This window comes from Phascolarctos cinereus, unplaced genomic scaffold (genome assembly GCF_003287225.1).
Source record: "Phascolarctos cinereus isolate Bilbo 61053 unplaced genomic scaffold, phaCin_HiC Scaffold_726;HRSCAF=1367, whole genome shotgun sequence".
In the NCBI taxonomy this organism is placed as follows: domain Eukaryota; kingdom Metazoa; phylum Chordata; class Mammalia; order Diprotodontia; family Phascolarctidae; genus Phascolarctos; species Phascolarctos cinereus.
This window is the reverse complement of record NW_027556098.1, coordinates 411,403,988-411,430,514: the sequence shown is the minus strand read 5'-3', so window position 1 is coordinate 411,430,514 and position 26,527 is coordinate 411,403,988. Positions and strand designations below refer to the sequence as shown.

The window sequence follows — 26,527 nt, the reverse complement described above, 5'->3', positions numbered from 1 at the left end:
ACCTCACATTTCAGTTTTTCCAAATGGTTTCTCCTCCCTCTCTGTGCTTATCTAAGACACATCAGTCTACTTTATGCTTAGATATTTTCATTACCTATGCTCACTATAATTTTTCTAGAGTTTCCTACCATTTATGATCACACAACATTTTTTTCAATTGCATTGCCTCATTCCTGTTTCTTTAGAAAACAGGGTATTCATTCACAATTTATGAATTTTCTTAAAAATTCTTTAAAATTGGCACAGCTAGGTGGCTCAGTGGATAGAGCACTGGCCCTGGAGTCAGGAGGACCTGAGTTCAAATGTGGCCTCAGACCAAACACCTGACACTAGCTGTGAAACCCTGGGCAAGTAAGTCACTTAACCCCATTGCCTAGACCCCCCCCCCCAAATTCTTTAAAGTTTTTAAATTTTAAAAATTCTTTAAAATTTGGAGATTAGAACCACAGAGACAACTCCAAAAAAGAATATTTCAGAGAAGAATCATGCCAGGGGACTAAAATAAAAAGATGCAAAGGGTGCAGTCTTTGTGACACTGTTTTGGAGGAATGGGGAGAATATGAGAGGTGGCAGGGAAAGTGGAAATATAGCTATCTGAAGATTCTGAGTGGAGAGAAATGTTGTTGATATGATGAATATGGAAAACCTCCATTCCGTGCTGATACCTTAATGAACGAACAATGGTAAACAGATACTGAAGAGGAGACTTCTACATACAATGAACGTGGGGAAACAGTCACAGTTTAAGCCGTGTTTGACAGAGGGTTCATACCAGATGAATGCCTTCCAGAATTAACAAATAGGGGAGAACATTTGCAAGCCATGTGTGACACGAGCTGATTCATACTGGAGAGAAGCCTTGTCAGTGTGATGACTATGGGAAAACCTTCATTCAGTTATTGAATATATTAATTATCAGAGAATAAAAACTAGACAGGAGACTGATAGCTGCAAGGAGGGTGGGAGAGCCTGTGTTCAGAGCTCTGATCTCACTCCGCCTCAGGTGAGTCATCCTGCAGAGAAGCCTCGTCAGTATAAACCGTGTAGGAAAACCATTGGTCAAGTCTTGTAGCTTGTTAAGAACCCTAACCCTACAAAATCTGGGGAGAACATAGTCCTGATCAGAAACTCCAGCGAAAAATCACAGTGAATAATTTGTTCATCCCAAGACATCATAAGGAGACAGACAGAGGTCTGTGGACCTTGGAGACGGGGCCTGGCCAGGAAAGTGCCCCACAGAGCCTTACAGCTCAGGGTCTGCCCTGGAGTCTGTGGCTGTGCAGTGGGCCAAGAAAAGGTCCTGGATCCACAAGGAGCATGGAACCAGAGGCAAGTGGCAGGTCTATCACTGATACCCAGAGCTGTGTCACAGGTCCAGTGTGGACTGAGGGGGGCACTGTGCCTAGGAGTGCTTGATCAGGGCAAGGAACAGTCGTGGGTCTAAGGCTAGATACTGTGCAAGGAGCCAGAACAGAAGGGATTTGTAGCTTTATGCTTCTGACTTTGGGGGTATGATCATGGTTCTGAGATTTAGCTATCTGCCCAATCTGAAATCTGCTGCTGACTAAATAAGGCAGCAGACTCAGACCGGCTTTGATCTTGAAGGTCTGTCTCACTGACCCTTGCAGAGCCTGTAAGGTAGCTTACAGGGTGGGGGCCAGCAGCGGTTCATGGGCTCCTGCCGGGGCAGCCAGGGCTGTAGTTGTGTCACCAAACCCAAACTAAGCTTGGAAGCCTGCAGAGCTCAGACCAAGGAGGCAGCAATCACATTTCACCTTAGAACATCTGGCTTCAGGCAGTCCAGGAGCTTTCAGGTTCTCAGTCTGAGCTAAGATCATTGAAGAATACAGTAACGTCCAAAGAAAGCAAAAAAACCAAACCAAAAACACACAACTAAAGGCCCATATTCCCTCCTGAAATGCAGAACTGGGCACTAACACAAAACTCAAGTGCAGGAATTAAGGCTAGAAGATGAGAAAACAATGACAAGAGAAAGACTCCTACCATAAAAAGTTGTAGTCAAAAAGATGCCAAGATACCAATCCCAAAGAAGAGAATGATTGCAAACATTTACAAGTGAAGCTCCAAAGAAAAGCACAGCTTGGACATAGGTTCAGCTGGGATTCCTGGAAGTAGGGTGGTTATTGTTTTAAAGAGTTAAAATTATTTAATAAATGTAATGAGAGTGCTGGAGGGAAAGAAAAGAAAGCTATGGATTAAAGATTTATAGGAGAAATAATAGCACAGCAAAAGAATTATGAAACCTTTACCATGCAACAGAATTCTTGAAAATGAGAATGGACCAAACCGAAGGAAATGAGACACCAGGAAATATGAAAAGTCAGAACTTTAGATGAGCATTAGCAGTACTGTCATTTTCATTATATTATCATTGCCTAACCACGAGCGCTGAATATTTCTTTAGCTGTTTGAGTTGTTCTACATTTCTTTTGTAATTAAAGCTACACAAATATTTTGTATTTTGGTAGATTGTCCAAATATGTTATGCATTTTATAGTTATGTTGAATGGAATTTTCCTTTCTGTTATAGGATTTTGGATTTTCTATTATTGGATATTAAATTATCTTGGATTTTGTTCTTATTATATAGAAATGCTGTTGCTTTTTGTGGGTTTTGTGTCCTGCAACTTTGCTGAAGCTATTGTCTTAATTTCTATCTTTGCTGATTCCCTGGAATTTTCCACATAAGCCATCATGCCATCAGCAGATAGGCATAGTTTTATCTCTGCCTATCGTTATGCCTGTTAAATCTTTCTCTTGTCTTCTTGTTATTGTTAGCATTTCTAGAACTATATCAAATAATAGTGGAGAGAGTAGGCATGCTTGCTTTCTTATAAGGGAAATCTTCTAGTGGATCTCTGTTGCATATGATGTGTACTTTTGCTTTTAGTTACTTTAGGTACTTTTAGGTCTAAAAAAGGACTCTTTCTCTTTATATGTAATAGGATTTTTTTTATGTAACTAAGTTTTGTACTTTGTCAAAGGCTTTTTTCACATGTATTGAGATATTCATGTGGGTTTTGAGGCATTTTGTGTTATGTTGATTATCTTCGTGATGTTGAACCGGCCTTACCTTGGATGAACTACTGTGGCCTGACAAGATTTTACTTTAAAAATTTTAAATTATATTCATTAATGATTGGTCTATAGTTCTCCTTTATTTTATCCTGCCTTGGTTTATTTATCAGGACTGTATTTGTCTCATAAAAGGTATCTCAAATAGTACTTTCTTTCTCAATTTTGGGAATAATTTTGGTAGTAATGGTACTAATTGTTTTTTAAAAGTTTTGTAGAATTCTCCTATAAACCCATCAGGACCAGGAGTTTTTTCTTTGATAGGTCCTTTATAGGTAGTTCTGTTTAAATTACTGAGAGTGGATTATTTAACATCTCTATTTAGTTTTTTGTTGGTTTAGGCATTTTACGTTTTTGAAGGCATTTCTCTATTTGTAGTCTTAGTGTTCTCAATATACTATGCGTAGTATATTTGATAATTATTTTATTGTGATTTCACTTGTTCATTAGCTATTTTGTTGATGTTCTGCTTTTATAAGCAGTGTGACTGTTTGTCAACTGTCTCTTGAATTTTGTTATTATTATATAGAAATGCTTTTGATTTGGGGGGTGTTATTTTGTAGCCTGCAACTTTGCTGAAGCTATTAATCATCTCATTTGGTATCTTTGTGCTGACTCTAGGAATTTTTAAGGAAATCATCATGTCATCAGTAAATAGGGATGTTTTTATATCCTTGTCTATCTTTATGCCTGCAAATTTTTCTCGTCTTAATGCCATTGCTAGCATTTCTAGAACTATATAAAATAATATCAATGAGAGTGGGCATCCTTGCTTTTACTCCTTTATTTGTTGCCGTTGAACTATTTTGTAAAGCAGCAGAAATTAAAAAAAAAAGTTCTGATACGGATTAAAAAATAGAGAAGTAGAATAATGAAACACACGAGCAAAGGGAAAACTAGAAAAAATAGGAGACAGATGAATGTTCTATAAATATACCTTACATGGGAAAGAACTCCCTGTTTAATAAAACAGATGGAAAACTATAAAGCATTTTGACAGAAATTAGGCTTAGATCACAGTCTTACATCATATTCCACAGTAAATTCAAAATGGGTGTGACCTGAATATTGTATATCATCACACTAGGCAAAAATTAGAAGAGAAACAGATCATATACTTTTCACACCTCTGAGTAGGAGATGTGTTCTTAATCGTATAAGATATAGAGGCACTTATAGAAAGATAAAGTTTGGTATCCAGGTATCCAAGATATATAGACAATGTTTGTGTGTATGTGTGTGTGTGTGTGTGTGTGTGTGTGTGTGTGTGTGTGTGTGTGTGTGTGTAAAATCAAAAACTGTTTCCCAATATATGTGGTCAAAGAATATGAACCAATAGTTCTCAAAAGAATTGCTAACTATTGACAACTATAGAAAGAATGCTCCATATAATAATGAGAGAAATGTAAAATTTAAAACCCTTGAGGTTTTATCTCACTTCAAGGAAATTGGTAAAGATGTCAAAAGATAGGAATAGTTGAAATTGGAGGAGTTGTGTGAAGATAGGCACACTAATTTATTGTTGTCATAAATCTATGAATCAGTACAATTAGTATAACCATTTGGGAAAGTAATTTGGACTTTTTCCCAGTAAAGTGACTAGAATATTCAAATTTTGTAACCCAGAGCTTCCACTATTAAGCATATACTTCAGAGAGGTAATTGATAAGAAGAAAATGCCTACATACACCAAAACATCAATAGCAGCACTTTCAGTGGTAGCAAAGAACCGGAAATAAAGTAAATGCCCATCAAATGGGAAATGGCTAAACAAACTAGGGTACGTAAATGTAATGGAATATTACTGTATCATAAGAAATGACAAATATGTTGGATACAGAGGAGCATGAAAAGAAGTGAACTGATGCAGAGTAAAGTAAGCTTTGCCAAGAAAACAACATACACAACCACCACAACAGTATAAAGAAAAGGAACAATAACCACAAAACAATCAAAAATGAAAGTTATAAAATTATATATAGCATACATGGTCCCAAGAAGAGATATGAGTAAATACCCTTATCCTACTCCTTTGCAGAGTTGGGAGGTCCATAAGTGTGGAAGTTTGCTTATGTTTTTGGACTTATTCCAACATATTGATTGGTTTTGCTGATATTTTTACTTCCTCTTTATTTTTTCTCTTTAAAATATTCTATTATAATATGGGATGGCTTTCTGGGATAGAAAGGAAAGATATTGGGACAATTTTTGGCAGTGTAAACAAGATATCAATAAAATTTTATTTAAAAAAGTCAAAAGTTGGGGAAAAATAGAAGAAAATGTAAGATATCTTGCAGTATAAGCATCAGACCTGAAAAAAAATGAAGTTGAGATCATTTAAGAATTGTTGGACTACCTGAAACCTATGACAAAAAAAAAAAGAGCCTGGACATCATATTTCAAGAAACCACAAAAGAAAACAACCATAGGCTCTTAAAACCAGAGGCAAAGTTAAAATGGAATCCACTAATCACCTCTTGAAAGAAATCCCTAAATAAAAACTTCCAGAAATGTTATAGCCAAAATCCATGGCTCCAAGTCAAAGTTAAAAGAAAAATTAAGCATCAAGAAAGAAAGAATTCAAGTGCAGAGGAACTGCAGTCAGGACCACCCAAGATTTAGCAGCAACGCGTTATGTGAAGGAGCGAGGAACTTGGAACATGATATTCCAAAAGGCAAAAAGAAAGGTTGAAAGAAAGAAAGAAAAGTCTTACAACAAAGAATAACTTATCCAGCAAAACTCAACAAAATCTTACCGGGGGATGGGGGTAGGGGAGAGCGGGGTGGGGCAAGTGGACTTTTAATGAACTAGAAGACTTCCAAGCATTCCTGATGAAAAAAACCAGAACTGAGTAGAAACTTTGACATTCAGACACAGGAGTCAAGAGAAAAGGTAAATAAAAGCAAGCAATCAGAATGTGTTATACCAAAATGACATGTTTACATTATAATAGAGGAAGATGATATAAATATCATCAGAGGTAATAGAGGAGACCAAAGAAGGCCTGGGAGTCACATTTTATTTTGGTGTTCTTTAAGAAGAAAGGAAAGAGAGGAAAGATGTTGGGGGAGGCAAAGGAGGAGGAAGAGTAATCTGTACTAGTCAAAGTCTGAAAGAATACACTCACAAAGTTGGGTGCAGAAGTACATATCATTCAATAGGGAAACCAGGAGAGGGGAAGGAAGAAGGGGAATAAGAAAGGGGTTAAATTTGGTTATAGATTATTCATAACCAAAACACTTTAATCTCAGAGAGTGAATCACAAGAAAGGTTTTACAAGGAAAAAAAGAAAAGATAAGAATCTGTGATTGGGTCCTGGGCAAGTGAGAGAGAAGAAAGAAAGTGAGCAGAAGTGATTCTATCAGGAATAGAGCATTGGCTCTGAGCTTACTTTGTAAAGAGCAAATAGGAAGAAAAGAGGAAAAAATATAAGAGAATAGGATAGAGGGATATATACAGTTAATGATCAAGCCTATCAATGTGAAAGGGATTAATTCATCCATAAGGTGGAAGATTGTTAAGTGATTTTAAAAAGCAGAATTCAATCATAGGTTATTTACAGAAAACATACTTAAAACATAAAAAAAGGACACAGTTAAAATAAGGGGTTGGAACAAAACGATTATTCGGTTGAAGCCAGTGGTAGTAATCGTGTTTTGCATAAGACTATAGCAAAGATAGATTTAACCTAAAAGAGATGAAGGGAAACTAAATTTTGCTAAAAAGTGACATAGAAGATAAATTAACTTCATTCCTTAATATATAAACTTTTAATGGCATTGTGTCTAAATATTTAAAGGGAGAACTAGATTGCAAAGCCATAATCACTGGATGCCTCAGTGTATCCCTTTTCAGAACTAGACAAATCTGAACAGCAACAACAAAACCAACCCAGAAAGGATTTAAGAACCTGAGTAGAATTTTAGAAAAGTTAACTATGCTAGTCCTGTGGCCATAATTGAATGGGAGCAATGGGAGTATAAATGCTACTCGTGCCGCAGAGGGCATCAGATTATTAGCAGTGGTCCTGGATCTGGGTGCCACTAAAGCTAGAGGAATGCAGTAACTGCTGATTACTGGGCTGGAGAGAGGAGCCCTATAGGAGGCCCATAGGCTTGGGTCCTGATTCCAGAGTTTCCCCAGTCCAGGCTGTTCTTCACATTTCTTCCCTTTTCTCCATCCCTTATCCTTAAATTGTTATGTTAAGTCTCATAACAGAGTAGGGATGTCATCCTAATCTATTTTTATGAAAACCTCACATTCCATTCTTCTGGATTTGGGTTGCAAGTGGCTACAGAATTTCTGAATGCAGCCCAACTCAGATTGAAATGTAATTGGGAAATGTTCAACAAAATAAATAAAAATATAATAAACCACCTGTTATTTTTGTGGTTTATGGTGTGTGTCGAATACAGAGGGCAGCACAAAACCACATATATACACACTTACACATAGATATATACATATATATGGAAATCATACATACATATATGGTTTATCTTGCCCTCTGTATTCAATACATACACATTCATCTATCTCTTTTCCACTTCTTTAGATGCTTCCTTACACCGTTTCCCTCTTCCCCCACTTTGTCCCTGAACATTATCTTTCCGGAGTGTCAGGACATATTTAAGAATGCTCAGCATTATGTTCATTCAGTCTCTGGGCACTGTTTTCAGTTGTATTTATAGCATCTTAATTTTTTTCTTTTTCCTAGCTCAGAGAATGAGGGAATTCACCATTTTTCTTAATCTCTTTCAGACTTGGAAGCTATGACTGAGACCACAGATGCAACCCCAAAAGAGAACTTTCCAGGAGAACAGTCATTACAAGGGGTAAAAGTAGAAAAACTCAGAGGGGGCAAATGGTGCCACTCCACTTTGGGGAACTATAGGGAAAGTGAAAGCCATAAAAAGAGGCAGCAGGCAAAACAGGAGAGTGATGTGAGAAAAATTATGAAACGTCAGAAGATTCCTATTGGAGACAAAAGTTATAAATGTAACGAATGTGGGCAAGGATTTACTCACAATTCAAGCCTTATTGTACACCAGAGAATTCATACTGGAGAGAAGCCTTACAAGTGCAATGAATGTGGAAAAGCGTTTACCCGCAACTCAATCCTTACAGTACATCAAAGGATTCATACTGGAGAGAAGCCTTATAAATGCAGTGAATGTGGGAAAGCTTTCATTCAGAGCTCAAACCTTATTTTACACCAGAGGATTCATACTGGAGAGAAGCCTTATAAATGTAATGATTGTGGGAAGTCCTTCATTCAGAGCTCAGACCTTATTGTACACCAGAATGTTAATACTGAGGAGAAGCCTTATAAATGCAATGAATGTGGGAAATCCTTCATTCTGAGTTCAACTCTTATTGTTCATCAGAGGAGTCACACTGGAGAGAAGCCTTTCACATGTAATGAATGTGGGAAAACATTCATTCAGAGATCAGACCTTGTTAAGCACCAGAGGATTCATACTGGAGAGAGGCCTTATAAATGCAATGAATGTGGGAAAGCCTTCATTGAAAGTTCTACTCTTATTGTACATCAGAGGATTCACACTGGAGAGAAGCCTTATACGTGTATCGAGTGTGGGAAAACATTCACTCGAAACTCCTACCTGCATCAACATCAGAGGATACATACTGGAGAGAAGCCTTTTAAATGTAACGAATGTGGGAAAGCCTTCACTCGAAATTCCAGCCTTATTCTACACCAGAGGATTCATACTGGAGAAAAGCCCTGAGATAGAATGAATGTAGGAAACTCTTCATTCAGAATTCAGCTGTTATTGAACATCAGATGTTTCATAGAAGAGATAGAAGCCTTATAAATATAATGAATGTGGGAATGTGTTCATTCAAAGGTCAGATCTCATTAAGCACCATGGGAGTCATATTGGAAAGAAGCCTTATTAATCCAGCGAGTGTGGAAATTCCTTCATTGAGAACTTCAGACTTGTACATCAAAGGATAACAAATCTAATGACTGTGGCAGGACATTTCCTGGCTGTTGGCATTTTTTTTTCCTGCATCAGAGAATTCATGATGGAGAGAAATCCTTATTATATGTGAGCTGAGGCATATTAGAGTGTAGTCTCACAAATGTAAGTAATTTGGGAAAACATTCACTCAGAATTCAGTGCTTATTATTAAGACTCCTGAGGATTCATATTGGAAAGAATACTCATAAATACAAAGAATGTGAAAAACCTTTATTAGACATCAGAAGATTCATATTGGATAGAGTCATATAAATGCAATTTATGTGGGAAAGCCTCATTTGTCATTAACCATCAGAAGATTCTTCCTAGAAAATCACTTTATAAATGTGTGAAATATAGGAAAGTGTTCAGTAATTTCTCATGCTTCATTAGCAGCTGATTCGTAAGGGAATGAGACTTACAAAGTCATTTATAGAGGGCTGATTCTGTGCCAAGCACACTGCTAAATGCAGGGTATACAGATAGAAAATGAAGCCAGTCTCTGCTCAAGGAGCTTGAAGCTTCTTTGGGGAAAACAATCCATATAGAAGAATTAAGATTCCAGGAGGCTGGAAAGGCCCAGAGGTCCTCACTGTTCAGCTGTAGGGTCAACATCGAGGCCTAATATTTTCTATCATGCATTTAGGTGTCTTCCCACAGAGACTTCCTACCATCAGTAGGAATGGGGTTGTGGAGTTGATGAATGACAACTATGATAAGGGAATGCATCTATGATAAGGGAAGTAGTTGAATGAGGAAAATATCTTTGTATCAAGTTTCTCAAAGAAGACTTTGGTATCTAAGACATAGAGAGAACTTCTCTATGGGTTATTTTCCCCTAAATAAGTTTCACACTCTTTGAGGAGAAACTGGCTTCTTTTTCTATTTGTATCCCTAGCACTTGGCACCATGCTTGGCACATAATCAGCCCTCTGTAAATGATTATATTGTGTGTACACACACACACACACACACACACACACACACACACACACACAAAGTTTTAGTGCAGTTTTAAGCTATTCAAGCCATTTTTCAAATACAATTATAATGTAACATTGTTTTTTGTTTCTTGACCAGTTGTATAACTTTTTCTTTTAATGATGGAATTCAAAGCATCAATATTTATTGTTTTAATCAATAAATTCAGTTTGACTTCTGGCATTTTCTTATTGACCAGCAAGTGAAATTTATCTTAATTTTCTGTATATTCACGTACTCCATAATTTGGTTTTCTGATCAAAATATTTTATCGTTCTGTTTTTGTCTGCCTGATGACCCCTTAGATCTTATGCTTCATTCTGACAGTGACCTGCAAGCCCTTCACCTCTCTGTTCATCTACAAGCCCTCATGCTTGCACTGCACACACTCCTTTCCCTTCTCTTCCCAGTCTCAACCCCTTGGGGAACCACTTCAATTCCCCATAATCCTCTTCTCTTGAATCTGAGGACAGTCACAGTATGTCAGAGCCTAACCTTATTGCTCCCATCATCTAACCCCTTTACTCTTACTGGCATGCTTCTGAATAGAGCTGAAGAAAGGACACTATACTAATTAGGTTCATTACAAATTTAGGCTGTTTCTTTTCAATTGGGAATTCAGTGCAGCAAGATAGTCCTTCTGTTCCTCCATAGGAGGCCAGAACTGACCGAGCTGATCTAGTGCCTCAGTTTAAGACTGGAACAAAATGAAATGCTTATGGAAATTCTGACAGGTAAGAAAAGGGAATTTACTCATGTGACATGGTTTTACTCCCCTCCCTAAGCCCATCCAGGTTTCTCTAATGCCTTAAGGGATTTGTAGAGATTGCTTTTTTACCAGGGGATGGAGACCCCACTGATTGTATTCTGACCCTTTTTAGGGGGTCAGTGGCTAGCACCCCAGCTACCTTTAGTAACTTACATCAAATCAGTTTTTACAAAGGTCTATTTACTTCAAAGATATGGCAAAACAAGCAAACTGTATACCGTCTCAGTCAGAAAAAGGGATTTAGGCTCACTGCTTAACTCGCACTGTAGCATTAATCCTATTGAGGCCGAGTCCAAAGCTCACTTCGACCGATGTTCTGAGATCTTGGCTTCTCAGAGTTTCCCTCCTGGGCTGACTACAACATTTGTTCTGGCATCCTAACTTCCAGAAGCTCTATGGACTGAACTCTTGAGTCATCAGACGCGTCCCCCAAGGACCTGGAACTGAAAAGAACAAGCAAACCGAACCAAAACCCTGTCCTGTTTTTGGGGACCACGTGACTTAAGGGGGAGCTGGAGGGGGTGGGGCTCAGACCCTCCCCTTTAGCGCTTGATGTCGCCTGTGCTGTGAGTGAATCCTCTCCCTGGAGGGAGACTGTATAGTCAGTCGTTAGAGAGACTTCAACGGTTCTGGCTGCGCAGCCAATGGAAGGAGTCTCTTTCAGCCCACATGGTTGGCCAGTGCCGAATGTCCACACGTGTACCAGTTCTCCTGACTTTCAGAAGAAGGTGATCTGGGCATGTTTAATAAACCCCTAATACACAACCACAGCAAAGGAGAAGTACTCCAGTACAGAGAGGACAGCATGTGAATCCCACTTAGTGCAGCCCCCTTTCTGCTGCCCATGCTAGTAGGCAAGCAGAATCTCAGATAAGCCGTTCATGGCCTAGCAGTCTCCGGATGTTAGTTTATGTTTCACTCAGCTCTGATGCCCCTTTCAGGTTAAGTGTATCAGAGCGACTTTGGCACAAAGTCAGCTAAATGGTTGAAGGACTTGTCACGCCCCCTGAGACTTGTATCAAACCAGCCGTCTCATTCAGATTCCTGTATTCAGGCATCTAGGTGTTAGGGTGGAAGCTTCCAACCAAAGCCCTAGGAAGCAGTTGCTGGGGTGCTAGTGGCAGGAGTGCAAGGAGACTAGCGAGCCTCAGTCTTCACCTGGAATTCAGTGACCACCGCCCTGCTCAAGCCCTCATCACTTTCTTCCTGGTCTATGGGAATAGCTTCTTTCTTATGCTGTCTTTTTTTTTTTTTAAGTGAATAAAAATCGCATCTCCTGACCCATTGAAAAAATAATTGTAACAAATACGCATAGTTAAGCAAAACAAATGACTGCATTGGCTGTGTCCAGTGTGATATGTAGATGTCTCGCTCTGAGCCCTGAATTCATCCCCACTCTGTCAGGAGGTGGATAGCATATTTCACCAGGAGCCCTCTGGAATTGTTGGTCATTGTGCTCATTTGAGTTCTTAAGTCTTTTAAAGTTGTTTGTCTTTACAATAAAATACAAAATTGTTCTAGTTGTGCTCATTTTAGTCCACATAAGTTGATAAAAATCTTCCCAAGTTTCTCTGAAACCACTTCCTTCATCATTTCTTAGAGCCAGGAATATGCTGGCCAGTGTTTTAACTGGTTGTCAGAAAAATATGCAGGTTGATACATTTTTAAAGTTAATCTGCAGGATTGCAGTTTTCTCTGTCACTTAAGTCTAGGCAGCTAACAAATCAACAAATGGGCTCTGATTTGTAACATTTGCTGATTTCTGAGGGGTGAATGCTCTCACTGGAATTGTAAGTCAGCTTTGGAGAGCCAGTTGAAGCTAGCTCTAGCACACCCTTACAGCAGCACAGTAGCACTCCATGACGTCCAGATACCATAGTTGGTTCAGCTGTTTCCCGATTGGTGAACACATCTTTAATTTCTAGTTCTTTGCCACCACCAAAAGAGCTCCTGTAAATATTTTTTGTATGTATGGTTCCTTTTCTTCTCTATTTGATCTCTTCCAAGTGTAGATTTAGTATTACTAGATTCAAAGAGTATGAACAGTTTATTTTGGGGGTGTAGTTCCAAAATGCTTTGCAGAATAGCTGGACTGTTAACAGCTCCACCCACCAGCAGTTCATTTACCTACTATCTGTCATTTTCCTTTTTTGTCAACTTTGCCAGAAAAAGTGGGGGGGGAGGTAGAGCCTCACTTGCTTTGGTTTTCATTTCTCTAATTAGTAATTTGGAGGATTTTTTCCCCTTTTTTTTTTTGGTGAGGCGATTGGGATCTTGGATTCTTTTCCTTTGAAAACTGCCTGTTCGTATCAGGCAACTTGCTTCTGCTCCCATGCTTTCCTTCCCTTTCCATTGCTCAGAGCCCAATTACAGGTTCTTAATTCCCCCCACCCCCACCCCTCTTTATAATCCAACTTCTATGCTTATACTCTGTTTAACTTAGAACTAATCTTTCCCTTAATCTACCCTCCCTTTTGTTTTCTCTTCTCAATTCTCCCCTTTCCCTGCTGGGGTTGTGTGTGTGTGTGTGTGTGTACATGAGAGAGAGAGAGAGAGAAATCTCTCTTTTGATTAGTTGAGATGAAAGTGTGGTTCAAGTATTACTCAGGACTTTTTCCTTGTGTGTATAGTCATCTTCTTGAATACCCCCATGATGTGAAATAATTTCCCCTACTTTCTCTCCTTTTCACTAGTGTATTCCTTCGGTCCTTCCTTTCCTTTCTTCTTTTTAAGATTACCAAAACATAAGAAGCCCACTCTCAGGCCCTGTCTTAGATTCCTTGCTGATTGTAGTGTTCTGAGGGGACACGTGTATTACCCTCCTCTGTTAGAATGTCATCAATGGCTTTTTCTTGCTTCATCTTTTATGGTTTTTTGCTCCTATTTGCCTTTGTAGGTTTCTCTGAACTTCTGTGTATTTCAGCTTCTCCTTAGCTCTGGTGTTTTCATGAAGAATGCGTGGAAGTCCCCTATTTCTTTAAAAGCCCATTCTTCTCTCCCGCCATTAGATTATACTGTTTTGATGGATGCTATTCTTAGTTGAAAGACTGCCGTTTGCCTTCTGGAATTTATCATTCTATACGTTCTTCACTTCTGCAGAGTGTTGTTGCTGAGTTGTGTCCAGCTCTACGTGATCCTGTGAGCTTTGTCTGTGGGGTTTTCTGGGAGAGATACTGGAATTGCTTTGCCATTTATTTCTCCTTTTGCCATTTTACAGATGAGTAAACTGAGGCAAACAGCATTGAGTGACTTGCCTAGGGTCACACAGCTGGTAAGTGTCTGAGGCCAGATTTGAACTCATGAAGAGGAGTCTTCCTGCCTCCAGATTTGGCACTCTATCCACTGTGCCACTTAGCTGGTCGTCTTTTGGTGTTTAGTCATTTTTCAGTCATGTTTGACTCTTTATGACCCCATGTGGAGTTTTCTTGACAAAGATGCTGGATGGTTTGCCATTTCCTTCTCCAGCTCATTTTATAGATGAGGAAACTGAGGCAAACAGGGTGAAGTGACTTGCCCAGAGTCACACAGCTAGTGAGTGTCTGAGGCTGGATCTAAACTCAGGTCTTCCTAACTCCAGGTCCAGAGCTCTATCTGCTGCAGGATAAGGGCAACATGGGATGTGGAGAAGGGAGAAAGCGTTCGCAGAGACTGGCCCTTCTGTTTTTAACAGTAAGCTGTGAAGCCAGGCCCTGCAATGACAGGGTTCCACGAGGGCGGGCAGAGTCCCTCATCATAAGAGTGAGATATTTGTAGCACTTGTGTCACAGTTGTTTTGTGAGCGTCACATGACGTACAGTCAGAGAAGGGCTTTTAGGAGCTCCATGAAACGCTGCTGGGAATTCTCGCGTGGCTGAACATCAGCGCTGACCCAGAGGCTCTGGGTGACTCTGAATTTCCATCCTGCTAATTCATAGCTCCTTCCTCTCCCCCATGCTCTCAGGTTCTCAGGGAGTCAATGAATAGTAAACATGTTGGGAGTGGTCAGGTGGCACAGTGGATAGAGCGCTCGACTCAGTTAATTTTCTAGCTGGGCAACCCTCGCAGCTGATTCTGCTTCTGTCTGCCTCAGTTTCCTCATCTATAAAATAGGGGTAATAACAACACCACTTTGCCAGGGTGGTTGTGAGGATAAAATGAGGTATTTGTGAAGTACTTTGCACAGTGCCTGGCACATAGTAGGTGCTTAATAAATGCCTGTTTCCTTGTTTCCGTTAAATCCGTTCCCAGTTCCCTTCTCCTTTACTCCAGGGTCCACTGAGTTACTGGTCTTTTTTCTTGCCGAGGCCACCCCTCCCCCGATGAATCCTGTCTTTCCAGGTCCTTTCTAGACATTGGCCCCCTTTCATGGCTATGTTCAGTGACTTAACGTCCTCTCCTCACAGTCTCTTATGTTGATGCTTCAAATTAGGCACACCACCTCAGTAAAGCTGCAGCTGTGTCTTGTCCTCACTGCAGTGGGCCTGGAGCCCACGTTTCCCCCAGCGTGAGAGTCTCATACCTCTCTCTGAGGCCCGTGAGGCCCGCCCCTCATTGTTCTTTGGGCTTACCCTCAGTACCGACATCGAAGGTCCAAGGGAGAGACCACAACGTAGAATTCCATTCAGACTCAGTCAGCTTCTCAGGTGTAAACCCTGTTGAGATGAAATAGATTTCCCCTAGACTCCAGCTAGTGTATCTTTTATCCCTGTAACCAGCCACTCACAATGAAGGCGTTTTGGGATCTTAATTGTAACGATATTAACAGCAACACCACAAAAGAGATGACAGTATAAATACTTATGTTAAAACAAATGCACACAACAGAGCCCATCAGAATACCCATAGAAGCTCAGATTACAGGCTCCCAGCTATGCACTCGCTATCTGTGGTGAAGAGTAATCGCACAAGAACCTGGCAGTGAAGCACAGGAAGGAGGAAAACTCCTGTGTGTTTGGTAACTCACAACGCTGGCCCAAAGGTGTCAGTGTTATTGGTACATCTGGGATCTTAACCCCACAAAACTGCTTCTGTGCTCACTGCTTGTCTGCTGATCTTTCCACTTGTAGTTACGAAAATCCTCCCCTTTTAACTTGAACATTACTTTTACAAACTCTTTCGATTTTCCATCACCCTTAAACAGGTCTTTAAAAAGTCTTAGGCCTTTTTTTTTTTTAAAAAGGAAGTTTTATTGATTCTTGCATGGACCTGTAATCAAAATCAAAAATTAAAAGCTTTATTTCTGGATTTAAATTGTCATTCTAGGATCAACATTTTAAAATATAGCAATATACATAGGAATAAAATATAGGAAAATTATGTGATAGGCCAAATGACATCAGCTGAGGGTATTTCTGCATAACAATTTTATTCATCCCAAAGCAGATATAAAACATTGATAGACTTTAGTAAACCTGTTGTGCATTTTGGGGTATAAAGTTATTAATATTTATAAATTGTAAAGTGTTGGAAATAATAGCATTTGTGTAGCACTTTAAGGTTTTCAAAGTGTTTTATAAATATCTCATTGTGGCCTCACGACTGCCCTGGGAGGGAGGTGCTATTATGATCCCTATTTTACAGATGAGGAATCTAAGGCAGATAAAAGTTCTGTTGAGGGAACACATGTAGGAAGTATCTGAGGCTAGATTTGAACTCAGGTCTTCCTGAATTCCTAACAGGCGGTCCAGCACCCTGCCGACTCTGCCACCAAGTGGCAGGAGGCCTACTCTTCCAAAATCACCAAGAATTACAGACAGTTCTTGCTTTATATAAGTGGACCCGTCTGCAGGTGCCTGCAAAAAATAACATTTACATAATGCAGTTTTACCTTCTAATGTGAGGGAGGAGGGAAGCAGAAAGGGGACAGCCAGTGGAGGGAGGAGGCTGGCCTGGTTCCAGGACACATTGGGGCCAGGGCCAGAGAAGCATATGTGGGGGTCAGGGCTAGCCTCATGGTGGCCTGGCCAGAACACACAAGGGTGGCAGACACATAGGGCCTGGACATAGATACAGACAGAAGAGGATGAGCAGTAGGCCAGGGCTGGGGAAAGACACAGTATGCGAGTGTAGACAGATAGAGGAAGAACACTGCAGCCAGACAGGCCAGAAGGTGTCTGAAGCCAAACCTTGATCCTGCTGTGGGGTTTCAGAGAGAGAGAGTGGTTGGGAGTGGGTGGGAGGTTGCTGAGTGCCAATCAGAGAGGCAGGAGGAGGGTGGAGAAGGGGGAGAGACAGAGCGTACCAGTGCACAGTAACTGTACAGTAAAGTTAACGTAGGGTTTTTTAGAATGCGTTTTTCCTTCAGAATTCAAATTTATACAGCGTGAATTGACATAAAGCCAGAATTATTTATACTAATGCCTGGTAGTCTTTTAGCTGAAGTTTTGTACCTCATCTGTAAGAAAAACGTTGCTGCATGAAGATGAGTTCTCAAACATTCTGAACTTGGATCTAATATATATAATTTTCCAGGAACAAATGATATGTTTTTTAGTCAAAGTTTATTAATTGTATAAGCTTCGCTTTTCTTACTGAGAAGCAAAGCCAAACAGAAGCAGCCATTATTGGATTGAAACAGAACCACGATGAGGGCCAGTTTAACTGTTCTGCAGTTCAGAGCTTGCTGCAAGTAGAAACAGTGGAGCAGGAACAGCAGCAGCTGTCACAATAATAATGATGACCCTGGTGATGAGAGAACCGTGCCAATCAGTCAGAGGACCCGGGTGGATATCTTGGTCTGGCTGCTAACTTGGCCTTCTAAAATCACTTCTCCGCTTTTGTTCTTCGTTACATAATCTTTTTAAAAATAATTTTTATATAATCTGGTTTTTTTACATTACCCAAATGCCTCCATTTACAATTCAGTGTGCCCCCTCAAGCTAATGCTACCATAGACTGCTTTGAGAAGAGCAAAGCCTTCTTCTAGGTGTAGGGTGATGGTTGCAATGTCTGCCCTTGTCACGGTTCATCCGGATAAACAAAACAGAAGAGGAAAGCCAGTGAAGTTGATCAGTACTTTGTAAAAAGTTTGAACATGCGTGCAGTGCACCACACCTACAGAGCTACTAAACTGCGAAATAGGCTAGGGCTGTGTTCTCCTCTCTTCTTTGGAATTGTGTTTTTCTTTGTAATTTTGCAAGATTCGCTTTTGGTTATTTTGTGGTTCTTTCCATTTTGTATCGTAGTCGTTGTGAAAATGTCAACTCTTAAGGTGAACAGCAGTCTTCTTTGAGCTACACAACACAGAATGTTCCTGATGTGGCTCTCCCTGGTCCCATCAGAATGGAGTTTACAGAGACACGGTTCAGGTTGCCTCTAAGGTTGACTCTGCTCACCTAGGGTACCCACAGCTGCTGCAAACTCTCTGCTTTTCCTTCTCACACCAGAGGTGGCGGCAGAGAGCGGCAAGTCCTTCTTGAACTCTGGGTGGCAGCAAAGAGCAGTCATTGTCACTGGCGCCATTGGTGAAGTCAGTTGCAGCCAATCAGGAGCCTGAAGCAGTGTCTATTAACTGACTGATTTTACCTCCCAGCTCAGAGACTGCAGCTTTCCAGTACACGGCCCCACCCTGTTAAGGTTCCTATACCTAGTTGTGCAGGTTCCTCCAACTTGAGTAACTTAAATGAAAGCATCCTACCTTAAAAAGCCACAGTTCTCTAGATTTCGCCATCATGTAGTCCTTTTTTTTTAAAACAAACAAACAAAAAACCACACTTAAGTCTCCAAAAGTTTGTATGATTTGTCGTATTTTTTTATTTACTCTTCATTATCATAAAATATGTGCAAATTAGTTGATGTACCATAATGTTTTTCAGGTCTGAAGTGTGCAAACATGGTAGTCCATTTCTTTAATATCCTTGAAACCCTTTCTTTACTCTTATGTCACTATTTTAAAAACTAAGTTAAAGATCTTTTTTTTAAATAACATTAAATGGTTCCCAGAGAAGCAAGGAGTAACTTTGTCATTCACGAAGAGATTTCAGATGTTATGATTTACAACAGAGATCTTTTTCCACTCTAAAACTGTTCACATCCCACCTAAGACTTGATGAGATGAAGTCTCAAACCATTTGAGCACCTTATTCAAAAGAAACAGTGCAGTTAAACAGGTATTTGTGTGGGAAGCTTTGTATGATAAGAGATTTACTCAAGTGGCATTGTGGTCAGTTGGATTGAGAGCTGGCCTAGAAGAGAGAACATGGATTCAAATTCTGTCTTACACAGAGTTTCTATGAGGGGCAGTTAGGTGGTGCAGTGGATAGAGCACCGATCCTGGAGTCAGGAGGACCTGAGTTCAGATCTGTCCTCAGACACAACACTAACTAGCTGTGTGATCCTGGGCAAGTCACTTAACCCCATTGCCAAGCCAAAAAAAAAATACAAAAAAAGTTTCTGTGAGGCTCCAGGCAATTCATTTAATAGCTTCATGCTAAAGGTAGCTCTCTCCAGACTGCTAGTTGCAAAGAAGGTACTGACTTGTGTTGATAGAGGGAATTCTCTTATCTGGAAATCCCCTATGTCAAATAAATCTCAGGTCCAGTCCTTAACACTGTACTCGTGAAAGAAGTAGTAACTCAAGTAACTCGAGGGGGGAGACGTGAAGAAATGTGTTTGTATGAAGGTCAAAGGAGGGAGAAATAAAGGATATTTTGTCATTGGAGTATATTACAGATTATATTATATTACAGATTACCTGAATAAAGAGATTAGTAGTTTGGGAAAGAGATCACAAGCCAGGTCCAGAGTCATGATATGATAGGGCTAATGCTTTTCATTTTCATAGATATATGCTGGAGCTCTCTCTCTGCCAAATCCCACATAGCTGGACTTTCTTGAGTGATAATTTTCCTCCTTCAAAAAGTAGAGAAATGAACAAAAGGAAATTCAATGCAGGATTAGATAGTCAATAATGATAATAATAATAATCATAATAGCTAACTTTTATATACTGCTTGCCATGTGCTAGGCATTGCACTAACAAGGAGGAATTAATTGGTTGCTGCTATGGAAATAGTGCAAGTTCTCAAGGCAAGTGAACATTCCTTTATTTACTTTGTGGTAGAGGAAAGGAAATACATCCCAGATTTTTGGAACCTGCTATATGCCAGGCACTATGCTAAGCACCTCTTATAATTATCACATTTGATCCTCACAACAACCCTTTGAGGTGGCTTCTATTTATTATTCCCATTTTATAATTGAGGAAACTGAGGCAAACAGTTTAAGTGGCTTGCCTAGGGTTACAGAACTAGTAAGTATCTGAGGCTAGATTTAAACTCGGGTCTTCCTGATTCCAAACTTAGAGTTCTGTCCACTTCACCACTTCTATCCACTTCTGTCATCTCTGGTGACAGAGCTATGATCCAGAAAGATCCTGATAGAGTATAGCATTGTGTCAATACACTTGATAATGTAGTGCTGAATCTAATAAGATGGAATTCAGTAAAGTTAAATGTAAATTATTTCACTTGTGAACAAAAAAAACACAAATAGAAGATGTACAGGGCATGGTCAGAGAGCAGTTGTTTTGAAAACCATCTTGGAATTTAGTGGACTTCACTAAGCTCAATACAGTTTAGCAGTACTAATGCCATCATAGGGTGCATTAAAAAGGGCAAAAGCTTTTTCTAGGCATAGAGTGATGGTCCCAGTGTGCTCTGCCTTTATCAGACTTCATCTGGATTTCTGTCCGTTTTTGGGCATCACTGTTGAAGAAGGATATTAATAAGCTGGAGCTTATTTAGTAGAGAGCAGCCAGCTTGGGGAAAGGTCTTGAGGCCATGTCATATGAGGATTAGTTAAAAGAATCAAGTAGGTATGTAATTGAAGAGAGAAAAATTAAGGGGAAAGAGGTATGATAGTTATCTTCAAGTATTTAAAATCTGTTTTGGAAGAAGGCATTAGATTTATTCTTTTGGCTTCAGGACAAGAAATAAAAGCAAAGGGTGGAAGTGGCAGGGAAGAAAAATTAGGCTTGATGTCAGGGGAAAAAATTTTTAAAAATTAGATATGTCCAAGAGTGGGATGGGGTACCTGGAGAAATGGTGGCCATCCTTCCTGAGATGTCATCAGCCAGATGACCACTTGTCAGACATGTTACCGTGGAGTTTCCTGTTGGGTATGAATGGAACTAACTGGATCCTAAGGCTGCTTCTCTTTCTCAGATTGGGTTTGCAGTTCTGTCAGTCTTTGATTCTTCTAAACCCTCTGCAGGATGGAGTCATTACTCATCTGAAACTGCTTCTCCAAAGTTAGCTCTGAATTACCAAGTCAAATGGGATTTTCTTCATCCTTGGTCTCTCTGTATCACTTCATACTGCTGACCACTTATATTCTCTTTCTCTCTCTCCTCCTCTTCTCTCTCAACCCTGCTCTATATCTACCCTCTCTTTCCTTCCTCCTGTCTCTCTTTCTTCCCCCACTCTTCCTTTTTTCCTTCCTTCCCTCTTCCCTCCTCCCTCCCTTTCTCTCCCTATTTTCTCTCTGGGTTTTTGGTTCTCCCTTTTGGTACCAGATTCCTCCTGGGCCCTACTTCCATCCTTCTGCTCTCCTTTGGCTCAAAAAGATAAAAAAAAATTGGAAGGCAGCTACAAGAAAGAGCATGAAGTAGGTTCAGACATAGTTTGCATTTGAAATGGGGATGATGATCGTGACCCTCTCTGCCGTACAAACACTCTGTGGAAAGTGCTTTGTAGCCCTAAAAGTACTGTAGCTATTGTCTGAGCTGTTATTTCTTACTATATGACTCCAGACAAGACACTTAACCTCTCTCAACATGTGTAGAATAGGAAGAAAAAGCCCTGTTGTACTTTCATGATAGGGATGTCCTGATGATGAAGTAACACGATGTGTGGAAAGCACATGGTAAAGATCAAAGACACGTACACATATCTGATATATTGTTATGATTTATTGACCCGATGGGTCAAAACTACTGAGAGATATTTTGGTATGATCCCCTTAATTTTGCAGATGAAGAAACATACCGAGGATGATCATATGGCTTGTACAAGATAAAATACAGAGTAGGGCAGCTAGGTGGCACAGTAGACAGAGTGCCTGACCTGGAGTCAGGAAGACTCATCTTCCTAAGTTCAAAGCTGGCCTTGGACACTTACTAGCTGTGTGACCTTGGGCAAATCATTTAACCCTGTTTTGTCTCAGTTTCCTCATCTGTCAAATGAGCTGGAGAAGGAAATGACAAACCACTCCAGTAACGTTGCCAGGAAAACCCCAAATGGAGTCACTGAAATGACTGAAAAACAACAAAAATACAGAATAAATAATAGGACTGAGATTTGAACCCATGCCAAATCCAAGGCCCTTTCTAAAAAAAAAAATGTTTTATTTTCTCCAATGACATGTAAAGACAGTTTTTAACATTCATTTATTAAAAATTTTGAGTTCCAAATTTTCTCCATCCCTCACCTCTCTTCTCCCTGAGACAATAAGCCATTTAATATAGGTCATACATGTTTAATCATGCAAAACATATTACCATATTGATTATGTTGTGAAAGAAGACATGGACCCAAAGGAAGAAAAACCTCAAAAAAATACAGGAAGTGAAAAATAGTATGCTTTGATCTGTATTCAGATGCCATTAGTTCTTTCTCTGGAGGTGGATAGCATTTTGCATCATGAGTCCTTTGGAATTATCTTGGATCATTGTATTGCTGAGAAATAGATAAGTCATTCACAGTTGATTATAGTACAGGATTGCTGTTACTGTATACAATATTCTCCTGGTTCTGCTCACTTCACTTTGCATCGGTTGATATGTCTTTCCAGGTTTTTTCCTGAAATCTGCCTAGTCATCATTTTTTATAACACAATGGTATTCTATCACAATCATATACTACAACTTGTTCAGCCATTCCCCAATTGATGGACATCCCTTCAATTTCCAATTCTTTGTCACTACAAACAAGAGCTGCTGTGAATATTTTTGTACAAATAGGTGTTCCTTCCCCCCCTCCCTTTTTTTGTGAGGCAGTTGGGTTAAGTGACTTGCCCAGAGTCACACAGGTAGAAAGTATTAGATGTCTGAGGCTGGATTTGAACTCAGGTCCTCCTGACTCCAGGGCTGGTGCTCTATCCACTACACTGTGTAGCTACCCCTTTTTCCCCCCTTTTTTGATCTCTTTGGGATACAGACCTAGTAGTGGTGTTGCTGGATCGAAGGGCACACACAGTTTTATAGGTTTGGGTGTGGTTCCAAATTGCTCTCCAGAATGGTTGGGATCAGTTCACAACTCTACCAACAGTGCATTAGGATCCCAATTTTCCCACATTCCCTCTAACATTTATTATTTTCCTTTTCTGTTGTATTAGCCAATCTGATTGGTATGAGGTGGTACCTCAGAGTTGTTTTAATGTGCATTTCTCTTATCAATAGTGATTTAGAGCATTTTTTCATATGACTATAGACAACTTTGATTTCTTCATTTGAAAACTTGCTGTTCATATCCTTTGACCATTTATCAGTTGTGGCATGACTTGTAATCTCATACATTTGACTCATTTCTTTACTTACTTGAGAAATGAGGAAAGGCCCTTTCTGTTGCACAGAGTGGCCCCATAGTGATGTTAGTCTTTTAACTTTTAGTTAACTTTTCACTTTTCACTTTTCACTTTCACTTTTCGTGTTGTGTCCTGTGTCCTGTGTCCTGATTCCAGATACTTCCCCAGATCTCTGCTTTTCTCATATTTTCTTTTCTCTCCATTTTTTCTCTTAAACTGTTCTGTTAAACCTTATTCATCAGAAGCTAGCCAGAGTAATCCTATCACAGTCTGTTTCGGGAACATCCCACAATTCAATCTCCCTGGATTGTTCATCCTCATCTACGGTGCTTCTTTTGTGCATGCATCAATCTCCCTCCAAAATCTTTTGATGATTCCTCACTTTTCTTCCATTGTCTTTTCCCACCGTCTCTCCAGAGTGTCAGGCTATATTTGAGAGTTCTCAAAACCATGTGCTTCTAATCACTGGAAGCCATTTTCAATTGCATCACCTCATCCCCTTTCTCCCAGATAGGAGAACTGGAGAAATTCATGATTTATTAATCTCTTTCAGATTTGGAGACTAGCAATGAAACCACAGAGGTGACTCCAAATGAGAATATTCCAGAAGAACAGTCATCACAGGTTATGAAAATAAAAAGTCTCACAGGGGGCAATCTTTGCTACTCCATATTTTCAGATTTGGGGAAACACGACAGCCAGAAAAGGAGGCAACAGGGAAGTGATTTGAGAAAAATGACTAAACATCATAAGATTCATCCTAGAGAGAAATGTTATAAATGTAAGGAATGTGGAAAAACTTTCAGACAATGCTCACACCTTAGTGAACATGAAAAGATTCATTCTGGAGAGAAACCTTATAAATGTAATGAATGTGGAAAAGCCTTTACTCACAACTCAAGCATTATACGGCACCAGAGGATCCACACAGGGGAGAAACCGTATAAATGTAATGTATGTGGGAAAGCCTTCATTCAGAAATCTGATCTTAATGTACATCAGATGATTCATACTGAAGAAAAGCCTTTTAAATGTAATGAATGTGGGAAAGCATTCAGTAAATCCTCTTACTTTATTCAACATCAGCTAATTCATACTGGAGAGAAACTTTATAAATGTCATGAATGTGGGAAAGAATTCACTCAGAATTCTGGTCTTATTCAACATCAGAAGAGTCATACTAGAGAGAAGCCTTATAAATGTAACGAATGTGGGAAAGCATTCTCTAATACCTCACGAGTTATTCAACATCAGAGAATTCATACTAGAGAGAAGCCTTATAAATGCAAAGCATGTGGGAAGGCATTTACTCAGAATTCAACCCTTACTCAACACCAGAAGATTCATAATGGAGAGAAACCTTATAAATGTCATCATTGTGGTAAATCATTCACTCATATATCTGGCCTTATCCAACATCAGAGGATGCATACTGGAGAGAAGTCTTATAAATGTAATGAATGTGGAAAAGCATTCTTTAAGACCTCACATGTTACTCAACATCAAAGGATTCATACTGGAGAAAAACCTTATAAATGTAAAGAATGTGGGAAAGCCTTCATTCAGAATGGTAGCCTCATTCGACATCAGAGGATTCATACTGGAGAGAAGCCTTATAAATGTAATGAATGTGGGAAAGTTTTCTCTAATTCCTCACATGTGATTCAGCACCGGAGGATTCATACTGGAGAGAAACCTTACAAATGTAAAGAATGTGGGAATGCTTTCACTCAGAAAGGTAGCCTCATTCGACATCAGAAAGTTCATGTTGGAGAGAAGCCTTAGAACAAATGTGACCAAGCATTCCTTGACTCATTGACAGGTTATTTAGAACTGGAAGATTTGTACTGGCCAATAGCCTTATAAATGCCATTAATGTGGGAAAACATTGCCTCAGAGGTCAATCCTTATTCTATTTGAGAGGATTCATACTGGAGCCAAGTCTTATAAGTGTAATAATACATGTGGCAAAAGCTACAGTTGCAGCTCATTACTTATTGAACATTAGAAGATTTATAATGGAGAGAAGGCTTATAAATGTAATAAGTGTGGGAAAAGCTTCAATTGCAGCTCATAACTTATTAAAATACAGTGATTCATGCTGTAGAGAAGGCTTATACATAATGTAACGAATCTTCAGTTGCAGCTCATAACTTTTTGAACCTCAAGTGATTCATACCAGAGAAAGGAATGTTGGAAAGTCATCAGTCATTGCCCAGATCTTGTTAAGCACTGGAGGATTCTTATTGAAAAGAAGCCTTTTTGGATGTATCAAAAGCCTTCTATTACACGTCGATTCTACATAACTGTTAGAGGATTCCTGCTGTAGAATAGCCTTAAAATTAAATAAATGTGGGAAGGCATTCAGTAAATCCTCACACTTTATTCAACATCAGCTGATTAATCCTGGAAAGAAGTCTTAAACATGTAGAATAGCCTTCTGTGGTAGTATGTAACTAATAAAACATCCCCAGGGTCAGTATTGTAGAGAGTCATAGACATGTAATAAATACCCAAAAGCTTTCTTAGACAAAGTTTTACTCAGAATCACAGTAATAGGGAAAAAAGCCTTCCTGCATTTAATTTAGGTCATAGGATCATAGAATTGGAGCCAGAAGGGACCTTGGAAGCCATCAAGCACAACCCTTCATCTTGCCAAGGAGGAAATTGAAGTTGATAGAGGTTAAGTGACTTTTGCAATGTTACCCGGCTTGTAAATGTCTGAGGTGCGATTTGAATGCAAGTCTTCCTCACTCTGGGTCCAGCACTCTATCCACTACACTCTCTGGCTGTCCCAGGCACCTATGTTTCCATTAAATGTGTTTCTTTGAGCAACGTGATTATATTGCTTTTTGTTATTTAAGCCGTTTTGTAATGTTTTTACATTTAATGCTACAATGCAAACCATTCGTGTTTATTAATTTAATTAATAAACTTTATTTGGCTTCTGATATTTTCTTAGTAAACACGTTTCCTGGAGAGTTAAATCAGTGTTCATCTTCTAGGTTCATGATATCCAAAATTCCTTTATTTAATCCTAATCTTTTATCATACCCATCCATCAGTGCTTGATGACCCCAAATCCTATTGTTCATCTTCACCCTGACCTTCTTCCCTCCAGTAATCAGTCTTTTCATAGTCTTATCATCCTCGTACTAGCTGTGTACACTCTCTTACCTTCTTGTTCTGGAA

At 39.5% G+C, this 26,527-nt stretch overlaps 2 protein-coding genes across 2 annotated transcripts in view; both read left to right on the top strand.

Annotated features, from left to right (window-relative positions):
* Positions 1-26,527, top strand: part of LOC144454129 (uncharacterized) — a 119,325-nt gene that overhangs the window by 54,322 nt on the left and 38,476 nt on the right. The gene's annotated exons all lie outside the window — the stretch shown is intronic.
* LOC110203338 (uncharacterized) lies at positions 23,399-26,301 on the top strand. Its single transcript, XM_020979813.2, has one exon. It carries the CDS (start codon positions 23,963-23,965, stop codon positions 25,118-25,120), a length of 1,158 nt encoding a protein of 385 aa, XP_020835472.1. The 5' UTR covers positions 23,399-23,962; the 3' UTR covers positions 25,121-26,301.